This window comes from Aulonocara stuartgranti (assembly GCF_965226115.1).
Source record: "Aulonocara stuartgranti genome assembly, chromosome: 17".
Taxonomy (NCBI): domain Eukaryota; kingdom Metazoa; phylum Chordata; class Actinopteri; order Cichliformes; family Cichlidae; genus Aulonocara; species Aulonocara stuartgranti.
In genome coordinates this window covers 16,341,506-16,353,157 of record NC_138953.1, presented here as the reverse complement: position 1 = coordinate 16,353,157, position 11,652 = coordinate 16,341,506, and the positions used below count along the sequence as shown (strand labels likewise).

Genomic DNA, 11,652 nt, shown 5'->3' with positions numbered 1-11,652 from the left:
AGGACACTCAAAAGCCTGCCATCCATGGATTCTGTCAGTGTTTTGATCTGTTCACCATCAACATTGCGTGCAGCAGCAACCACAGCCTCCCAGACACTGTTCAGAGAGGTGTACTGTTTTCCCTCCTTGTAAATCTCACATTTGATGATGGACCACAGGTTCTCAATGGGGTTCAGATCAGGTGAACAAGGAGGCCATGTCATTAGTTTTTCTTCTTTTATACCCTTTCTTGCCAGCCACGCTGTGGAGTACTTGGACGTGTGTGATGGAGCATTGTCCTGCATGAAAATCATGTTTTTCTTGAAGGATGCAGACTTCTTCCTGTACCACTGCTTGAAGAAGGTGTCTTCCAGAAACTGGGAGTTGAGCTTGACTCCATCCTCAACCCGAAAAGGCCCCACAAGCTCATCTTTGATGATACCAGCCCAAACCAGTACTCCACCGCCACCTTGCTGGCGTCTGAGTCGGACTGGAGCTCTCTGTCCTTTACCAATCCAGCCACGGGCCCATCCATCTGGCCCATCAAGACTCACTCTCATTTCATCAGTCCATAAAACCTTAGAAAAACCAGTCTTGAGATATTTCTTGGCCCAGTCTTGACGTTTCAGCTTGTGTGTCTTGTTCAGTGGTGGTGGTCTTTCAGCCTTTCTTACCTTGGCCACGTCTCTGAGTATTGCACACCTTGTGCTTTTGGGCACTCCAGTGATGTTGCAGCTCTGAAATATGGCCAAACTGGTGGCAAGTGGCATCTTGACTTTTCTCAGTTCATGGGCAGTTATTTGGCGCCTTGGTTGTTCCACACGCTTCTTGCGACCCTGTTGACTATTTTGAATGAAACGCTTGATTGTTCGATGATCACGCTTCAGAAGCTTTGCAATTTTGAGACTGCTGCATCCCTCTGCAAGATATCTCACTATTTTTGACTTTTCTGAGTCTGTCAAGTCCTTCTTTTGACCCATTTTGCCAAAGGAAAGGACGTTGCCTAATAATTATGCACACCTGATATAGGGTGTTGATGTCATTAGACCACACCCCTTCTCATTACAGAGATGCACATCACCTAATATGCTTAATTGGTAGTAGGCTTTCGAGCCTATACAGCTTGGAGTAAGACAACATGCATGAAGAGGATGATGTGGACAAAATACTCATTTGCCTAATAATTCTGCACTCCCTGTAGAGTAGAAAAGAACCAGTCCATTTACCACCAATGGTTCTCCTCAGTTCTCAGACATCCAAAATAACCTTTTTACTTCCTTTGATGTGTGTTTTATGCTCTAAATCAACTCAAATCACTTTTATTGTCACATCACATGTGGAGGTACCCTGGTACAGTACATGTGAGTGAAATTCTTGTGTGCAAGCTTCACAAGCAACAGAGGTGTGCAAAAATACAATAACATAAGAACAAGCAAAATATAAGAATGGCTAAATCTGAGAGTCTATTGTAAATGCAGAGTGTGTTTACGAGAACTGCAATTTATAGCATGGTTTTATTTACACTTTACACAGTGTCACCACTTTTTTGGAAATGGGATGATCATTTCAAATTTCTCTTCAAAAGAGATCTTCACATTTGGAGGTCTGTTGGAGGTCCACTAATAAATCATTCTCATTATAATAACAGCAGATATGAATGAATGAACAAACACAGAGCCTGCTGGCTGAGTTTTAGAATAGCATGTTTATTAATGGTATATTTTTGCATAGGGAAACATACTCATTTCCAGAAATGACTTCATTAGAATCTGTCAATAGCAATGTCTAAATGTGGTTCTAAAGGTTGAATATCCCCCACAACAGATGAATAACATAAGGTCATAAACACTGGTTCAGACGGCTTTCACGCAAACATTATACATTCAAAGGGGATCAGACCGGTAAGTGCGAGACTTTAGTTTATGCCATGCAAAAATATATGACTGACAATAATTTCAGCTGAAAAACAAACAAAAAAACAAAAAATCCACATAGGAAAAAGTACTTAAAAGGCTCGGTAAAGCTGCCAAGAAACTACTTTCTGCTTGAAGCAGCAGCCCTTTCCACAGTAAATCTCGAGGTCAGGATTAATGTCAGAACTTCAGCTTTCCAATATGGAATGGAATGGACTCAGCTCTATCCAGATGTTAAAACTGTGACCAAAGTACACAATAATGAACACAGAGGCGTTCCCATATCGCTGTAACAGGGGACCGCTCTCTGCTTCACTGCAGCGTTGTTATTTTTAGGTACCAGCGTACCTCAGTGTGCATCATGCATGCCCATTTTAAGTGATAAAAAGATTTTGTTGTTGTTATCACATGGCTAACTCAATTCCAACTATAGAGTTAATGTGAAAAGGACGACAGTCTATGTGAATTGCAGTCATGCAATAACTGATGACATGTTTTAATGCCTATGCCTTCTCTGATGTAAGGGATATATGTCTGGAAGCAAGCAAGCAGTTTTTTAATATAATATCTGGAAAAGTTATGATGGAAAAAAATGTTCAAATATGCATTCAAATATTCTCTGAGAAAAAAAACTTTCATTCATTACATACTATCTTGAGCACATGGAGTAAACTGTGCAGTAGCAATGTACTTTCAGTTATACAAACAAATCAATATGGCATCACTGTCAGGGGAAAACCTGCAGCTCTACAATCCCATTTTTAGTAACCAAGTGTGGTTTCCTGCTGTAAGTCTGAATTACAGGAAAGGTTTTCAAAGGCCATTAAAAAAATTAAAAAGCAAACATGCATTTCAAGTAACAGCAAAAAAAAGAAACACATATTGGAGTCACCAAATCAATGGAGTTGTTCCAGGAAACAGCAGCAGTAGGGTAGAGCATTGAATATCATTGATAGTTCATAGAAAAGAGCCCTCTGCAGTCCCTTTGTTCCTCATACAGCAAACAGTTCAACATCTGATCATCTGCAGCCGTGAAACTAAAAAACAGGAAGTACCACCTGCAGTACGACTGTTTGCTCAGAAACAGCTGTTCACAATACTGAACATGACCTGCTAATCACAATCATCGAGCAGTTTGGACTATGGTGTGATGCAGTGTAACATGAAATATATGGACACATACATTGATTATCAGAATTTGAACTATAATAACAGTGGCCGCCTAAACAGCACTTGTTTGTCTTTAAACCACAGAGTTTCAAAAAAATCTAGAGGGAACCAAGTCAACCCCACGCTCAGTTAACGCCAGTCTGTATCTGTGGCACAAAATAAATATGCATGTATTTACTGCACTGTGTGTTTGTGTGCGTGTTCGCGGGGGTGGGGTCTTACAAAAGACGGTGAAGCGAGCTAGCTTGCAGGGGGAAATAGTAGACAGTGGGTGAAAGCAAATCACAGAGCTGATTACTACAACTGACACATTATTATAACTGCATAATAATGATAATACAGACCTCCATGCACTGACAGCACAGTGGATAAATCAACTGATACAGATGCTCCGTTTGTAATGTGGCATCACATTTGTGCTGCATTTATAATGTTTTTCACGCGTGACCTATAAAAGCTGAAAATAGAACACAGCTGTAGGCCCCGAACGTAGTACAGCATAACATGAAGTACCATAAACTGCAAAACCTCTGAACTTTAGTGTCCCCCAAAATGCACACTCAGTGTTATCTCTAGATTTCCTTCAACTCTTTGGTTTGTTGTATGGCTTGTTACTTCAGGACCTGCACCGGTGAGGGCAACGCTGTTTGTCACCAAACCATGTAGGGTCTGAAAACAACACCTACAGCTTACAAAATACCTCCAACAGTAAAGTGATAGGCACTGCTTATTGACATTGTTTTTGGTAGAACTTTTCAGTTGCTGCTGCCCTGCTGGTTTATTTGAATAGAGCGAGGAACTTGATGAGTTTGCATGTCTGTACACTTTCGGTAAGAGGACAGTGTCTGCATGAGAGCCTGAACTGGTGTGTCGCTTTCTTTAAAGTTGAATTTTATAGCAAAAAAAAAAGAAAGATCATAATATCAAGACACATCACATGCCAATTATGATTAATTAATAGCTGTAATTCTTGATCAATTTGATCTTGATTTCAGTATTTTATGATATGATGATTTGATTATGATAGACCTCTATTTAAAACATTGTGTAAACATGCTGCACAAGCTTGAAATGCTATCACCTTAACAGTACTGGGCATGTGTCTTCCACTCAGCAGAGTGAGTGTGTTACTTAGGCATCCTGTTGTCAGGTTTTCATTTGGTGGGAAACAGAAATGAAGACGCACATCAACAGTTCACACTGTTTCCTGACAGCATTGCATCCAAAATGTGGATTTTAAGTCACGTGCCAGTAAACTGTGCGTACATTCTTTCCACAGGTGAAGGTTTGCGTGAGTTTCTATCGTGGTCGTCAGCTGGAGGAGAAGGAACAACTCCAAAGCTTGTACAGTTTTTTGTAAACCACTTGCACATTTTGCATGGGCATTTTTGGCTGTAATGTTTGTTAAAAATGTATTTGAAACTTTTAAAGCAACTAAATCTAAAAGCAAGTTCTATATTTCCTATACGCGTGAGGAAAAAACATGTTTGCAAATAGTGGGCCTCATCACAACTTAACCGCAATCAGACCCATCATAGGTTAATACTCTGCTTCATCGTTTTAACATTAAGTAAAGTACATAAAGATTTGGTAACCGTACAAGCAACACAGTCTGTCTTCATACAGTTTTGGATATATCACCATAGTCAGGTTACTAGATATCATTCAAGCCAAAATACATGTTATTTAAGGTTTATAATCACAGCCACTATCAAAGTCCATATAAAGCCCTGAATTAAAGCTTCTACCACTCAGCTTCGATCTATGATCTTGCAGCAACCATTACACTTTCCACTTTGGCTCATAATTTCTGATGGAACTCCCATCAGGAGGTCTCTGAGGATCCTCTGATTTGCTAAAGTTGTACACCTGACCAGGATTGGTGGGTTCTTGCTGTATTGCTACAAGTCTTAGGTCTGTGTGTGAAGAAACTAATACCTGAGGGCACGCCCTATAAGCTCCCATACCATCACCATCCTCAGCGGGTAAAAGTGTTTGTGCAACTGATGTGCAATAAAATGACCAGATATTGCTCTTTTCTAACTTGCTAGAGCGTCACGGTGCTGCCATTCTCTCTCTGTCAGTGTTTGCCCTATTATGGATGACGTGTCAGTGGTGAAGACCTTTATTTTTGAAGCAGCGATGGACCAGTATAGTCCAAGACTGAATGCTTTTTTAAGCCCTATTTCGTTTAATTTTCACCAAAATATTTGGATAAATGATTCCTTGTTTTTCTATGTATACCATTTCTGCACACAAGTACTTGACCTAAATATTTTTAACTGTTGACTCAACCTTCATTGACGCTTGCAAAAATAAGGCCATATTCTTATAAGTGTGGTGCTACAGTAAGAAGAAGCATTTCATTAGTCAAGCCCAATGAGTAATTTCAAACAGCTCGATCCTATAAAAAAGTTTCAATATTTCAGGACATAATTTATGTATTACAAAAACATTGCTACATGTGACATCACTGTCAACATTTCTTTATCACAATGACACATTTAGGAGATTGTGAAGTCTTAGCAGTTGTGCATTGTGTCATTTCACTTCAGTTGACGTCCAAACCAAACAGCTTTGTTGTCCACATTTTTCTCTAAGAGACACAATTTTCCCCATTTCATGGTTTCCACTTACTGTATAAGACAGCCACCAATGATTTAAACATTCTATACATCTTGATAACTAATAAGTGCATTTTGTATATATTTTTATACACACTGATGTGTTTAAAACTATAATTCTAAAGCAAAGTAATAATAACCCAAGGAAAACCTAAAAATAACCTAAAGCGAAGATGAGTAAAAATAATGTTAACTCAAAGTTATTTATGGCCTTTTATCACATGCTGAGTAACAGGATCGTCATATAGGCAATTGGACGGTGTTCTCATCACCAGTCATAAAGCTGCAAAGCCCTGAAATCTAAACCTGTACATGTTTAACATGCTTCCATTACATGGCAACCATACGTGGCCATACTAGCTAAAGCCCAACAAGATTTTTCCCTGCAATAAGAACCTTTAAATGTGTCTATATGCATCTAACATGGGACAATAAAACGTTAAGTAGATAGAGCTGAGCAGTGCCTCTGAAAATGGCTTTTGTTTGTATTGCGAACATTTAGGCAGGACTTACCACCAGACTTGACTTTCTCAACCCATGTTTTAGCCTCTGCAAAGTGTATTTTCAAATCAAAGCTTCCATCCATATTTAACCACGCCCAGAAAAAACATTTTACTACAACACAACGGTGTCCACATTTTCATATAACACATATCTAAGCAAATATCAAACAATGTGTGCATGTGACTTTACACATAGCAACACCAATAATGTTCACTTACATTAGCCCACAGACACCTCAGCCTACACGCCAGCCTTAAACAGCACAGCCACTGAATCCAATCAGCTATATGAGTGCAGGCAACACCTGAGTATCTCAGATAACACCAGAAAAATCCACAGAGTCTAAAGGAACTGGGAAAATACTGGGAACTGCAGTCTTTTCCATGTGTTCACGTGTTTTTGTTGCAATAAATCAAGCATGGGACCTAAATGATATATATGACAGCAGGTGTATATACTTGGAGGCTGGATCACAGTCTACAGTTCTCACACTTAGGCCTCAGTCACACCAGCCTAGAGACCTGTCAACTTCTGGGAACCTTCCAGTGAAAAATGAATATTTCCCAACCAGATGGCGAGTGGTTGCTGGGTGAAATTGCTCACACAGATGGTGCTGCATCAAAAACTTCCTTGTGATTGCTTTAGATGCTAGCAGACTGCCACAGTAGTTTGCATGGAAGATGCCAAGTTGTCTCTAAACACTACACCCGCAAGAGCAAAACTTGCTATGCAAAGTGAAAAGACAGGACATTAGCCTTCAAAGTAAAAGTCAAGCCTCACTGCTTCAGCCAACCAGCTGTAAAAGGCAAAACTTTTAGTTGGACGGCACAGGTTGTCCATTTCCGGTTTGTGTGGCACTTTTCACTACCACTCGGAGTAGCCGAGGACACGTTTTTCTCATGTGTAGTTGCCAGATGGTAGTCAACTGATCTCCAGGCCTGCGTCACTGGGGCCATACAGACCAAGTTCACACTTTCAGTAGGTCATGATATAACAGCTGAGCTACCTTAATTGCAACCAAATGTATATTATTTAGGGAACAAAGTTGTTTTCTTCATACGACAGTAAAAAGAGCATATTTCCGCAAAGTTTCACACACTTCCTTTCACACTGTAAAAATTGCTCTATCTTTAGGATAACAGAGTAGATGATAAACAGCTAGTGGAAGCTTTCATAGAGCTTAGCCGTAAGTTACTATCTCAGGTGGCGCACCACCACAACCAAAAAATGTGCACTTGCTACACTGGTTAATGTCGAGTAATCACACATGCAGCTTTTTTGTACCGTGAAACATATGATCATGTTTCCATAAAATATTACTGTTCTTTAACTAAAGGCAAGGCACATAATGTGTTTTACGAAATATCGTGCAAAAGTTTAACAACAGAGCTATTATTAAATTCAAAGAAACATATAGCCTTCCATCCACTTCCCTCTGATGTAGTCTGCAGAACAGAGGGAGGAAAAGAAGGATGAGGAAGAGCAAGACAGAGATGGAGAGGTATTATCAAGTTGAGCCATGCATTGGTTAGGTCAGCACAGCGACCAGGACAGCACCATGCAATATACATCAGCTTTAAGACAACTTTAACTGAACCTTAAACTAAAATCCAGTTCATATCAACACTTTCTGTCCATGTCATTGATCCCTTGTAGGCACTAAATTAACTTAGCTATAGCCCCCAAACCGTGGGAAAGAAAAAGGAAATGCACCGACATCTCTGCTCTAATGCAAGGTAAAGTACATTTTAGGTGTGGCCTGACAGAAAACAGACAAGATCAAATCAAATTTCAAGATATAAGATTCAAATTATATGGGGACACGTCCAAGTAAGATTCCTTAGAAATTGATCATTCATGCCCATTCCCATAGTAACTCACACAAGCATTTATAAATGTAAAGACAACAGGAGGCAGGAGAAACAGAAGGAAAATGTTAAAATGGAATTTCTGTTTTTTGTCCGAATTGCTGTACAAACACACGCGTGAAGCCTGTCCATATCTGTGAACTGCTGTCTTTTTCTGCTGCTTGGTGCATTTTGGTGCAAGGCGTTTGCATGATCCCACAGATGTTTGCTTCCAGTGCAAAGTAATATCTTGCATGATCAAAACTGTAAATATCACTGGAAATCCTGGGTCCAATATTTCCAGTGACTATACCACCTGCTTTGCTAACAGTTCACTGGAAGCCCAGTGAAGCAATTTTCTATCTTCTTCAGCTGTTGAACTTCAGCACATTCTCTTTAAAGCCTCTGCTTTAACTTGAGCAGGTCTGAGCATAAACCCTTTTAAATACACAGCGCCACAAGCTTAGGGGTTCAGAATTAATCACGTAAACAAAGCTTCCTCACGCAAAAAAGTCAGTCATGAAGTTCCATTAGATTCTGTACTGGGACCAGTACCTACATTATATATGCTTCCTTTACGGACTATTATTAGAACACACTGCAAACATTTATTTTATCTACTGAGCCAGTTTTAGTGCTGTTGAGCCACATGACAAATTCAAATGGCTAAATGGTGCTGGGGCACATGCACTTCTCCTCCCCTTTTTTTCACTGTATTATATCCTAATGTTTACCTTACCATATAAAGACAAAACTGTTGTCGTAAACTGGTGCTATGTGAATATTATAGAATTGAATCATTGTCCTGCTGAATGATAAAATGTCCTCGGGTAAGTTTTCCATAGAACGTGGAAACAAAGCTCTGCAAGATTCTGTTTTCTTTTCTGAGAACAGAAAGTGTTCAGACCTACATCCTAGGGAGCATTGGGTTTCCTAGTTAAAGCTGAAAATATATGGCTCTCTGAACCAATATCCATTTTATTATTTCGCATTGAAGGTGCTGAAGCATAGGACTTGAAGAAAACTGTCATTGGTCAGACCACAGCAGTGGGGACACTTTAAAAAAAAACTTTCTTCCAATAAGAATATTTGTTTCCAAGGAGATGGAGACAAATGTGGGTCATGAAAACAGCCTACAACAACTACACCAAGGAACAATGTCTGGAGTTTTCTCTTACTCTCTGTGCACAGAAAGCAAGTGGAAAAAACTGACGGACTGCAGAAACAATCCAGCAGAAAATTTCCTGTGAATAATACAGGTTACTCGGAAACTCTTCTCGTGTGGTATCCAATCAGATTGCACTATCAAAAACACATTTTTACATCGTTACATCCACGGAAAAATAACAAGTGTTTAGGAAACTGCTTTAGACTCACCAGTTCTTAGAAATAAATTATGGCACAGACTATAATGTATTACTTCTTAAAAATCTTGACATTGTCAACATGTAACATTATCTTACACAAATGACATTGTGTAAGATTTACCAAAGGGCCATGGTGCACATGTCTACTACAGTTTCTTTTAGAGTTTACAATGAATTTTATTTGCCAGAACTGATGATGTTTAAGGTGCATTCAAGAATCTGATCCTCATTTTATTCCTTCTTTCATCGTTATGTTTTTTCACCTTTTTAAATGTTTCTGAAGATTTCAGTCAATGTTAAAATGTAGCTTGCAAGCCTTTCAGTAGACCACTATAGAAATGTATTTGATAACTGAAGCTGTGAAACGTCAGCGATAACAGAACACTGCTTTGCCTCGCAAGCAATAATGCAAACTCTATATCAACATTTACACAGAAAACCAAGGGCTCGACCTACCTTAAAATGCTTAATTTGTTGATGTTGGCACTTCAAACTGGAAAACAACTCTAGCACCGTTCTTCTGTTCACCTGTGTCGCCCAGCCCAGTCCCAAATCAAACCCTACTGCTGCTGTTCCATCACACGTTGTTCAGATTGGGTTGGGGTTGAACTACACAGAGCAGAACTTGTCAGGGACCACCACTTATTCTACAGCTAGACGACACACCCAGATTTTGTCCACAGTTCAAGTCATATATGCATAACATGCTCATCAGCATCAACACCTTCATCAAAAACAAAAAACAGTCTGCTAAACCTCCAGCTTGGCAACATACCACATCATAACTTTTGAAAGAAACGTATTTTACTGTAATCATAGTGCAGCACCTGCTTTATCTCTTTCTAACCCACCCACACACAAACACAGATCCTGTCATTTTGAGACAAACAGAAACTACAGGACATCTCTTCAAAGCAGGAATGAGTGTGGAAATGCAGGAACCATCACATTCTCATACACAATCATCTACAGACACACACGCACACTACATTACACAACCAGGCTACAGTTCAGCCACATTCAGCAGCCAATGTACTGCTGGCTGTGCTGCCACATCATCCAGGTATGTGTTTGCCTTTTGATAATTCTACTGAGGAAGTCACGTCAATGTCAAACACTGTACGTTTGGAACTGAGGTCATGGCCCACTCATGCACTCTAACATGGCATAGTAAAACTGGGCCTTGCTCCACACTTGCTTTCAGCTGTAGCATTGTGTGCTGTGGAGGAGGAGGCATGAATATAGCTCTTATATTCCACTATTACTCGTTGTTTTCTACCAAAGAGCACAATCAAACAGTCTTACAAACATGAGCCTTGCAAAGCAACTAAATAATTTCAGGTGGATGATTGTCAATAAAAAAGATGAAGCCTCTGTGTTTTGTTGGGAAGAGTGAAAGAAACTGCGCTATTCAGCTTGTAATTTTCTTCAGACGTATCAATGACATACTTAAAAAGTGCAAATAAACATTAAATATTAACAACCTCTTCTGGTCGGTTCAGAAATTAAAGGAGGCTTATTTGCATATATTATAAGCAGCACCTGCAGCGGAGAGTGGGGCATTTTAAGTGTTGAGGGAGGGATGAGGTCTATATAGGCCTTGTAGTTGACTTAGTGTCGAGATCCAGGGTACAGGGGTCAAGGCTGACATCCATCCCAGGGAAACAGGACTCATCCTGGGGACACAGTTAAGTTTCAGGCTTCTGAGAATCTGATGTGTTGATGCCTGGTTCTGGTCTGTAGTTCATTTGGACCAATGAAACCTCTGCATTAAGTCGTTACTTTTCTTTGAAAATATGCCATTTGTGACAAACATGTAATGTCATAAAGCATAGTTCATTCTGGGGATATAAAACGGCTGAGAGAGCCCAGCATCCTTCTTCCATCCAGGACGTCTCTTTACACATATATAAATATATTGCAACGTATATTTATATATATGTATGACCAGAGGTTAATACATTTTTCCTCTGGAAATGTCTTCACAACATGATTTTTCCCCCCCAGAAGTTTACTGTCATGACAATCACGTTTCCTCCAAAGTTCCCTCAGTTGCCCAAATACCAAGACTGGAAAGGAGACAGACACACAATTAAAACACAAATACAACGACTCAGCTTAGAAATGTACAAAGTCAGAGTTCCTCTCACACACAAGTATAATCCAGGACTTTCTTGATCATGTTGAACTAAACACTGCTACTGAAAATATTTATGTGCAGTATTAGGGAGACGTTTGCCAGCAGCAG

General features: G+C 39.7%; 1 protein-coding gene across 2 annotated transcripts in view; it reads right to left on the bottom strand.

The window, feature by feature from the left end:
* Positions 1 to 1,665: 1,665 nt before the first annotated feature.
* Positions 1,666 to 11,652, bottom strand: part of nfic (nuclear factor I/C) — a 37,249-nt gene continuing 27,262 nt past the window's right edge. For both annotated transcript variants that reach the window (XM_082509916.1, XM_082509917.1), the window contains exon 13: positions 1,666 to 11,473. In XM_082509916.1, coding sequence (XP_082366042.1) covers positions 11,453 to 11,473 — 21 coding nt within the window. In that variant the 3' untranslated portion in view covers positions 1,666 to 11,452. The remainder of the gene's footprint in view (positions 11,474 to 11,652) is intronic.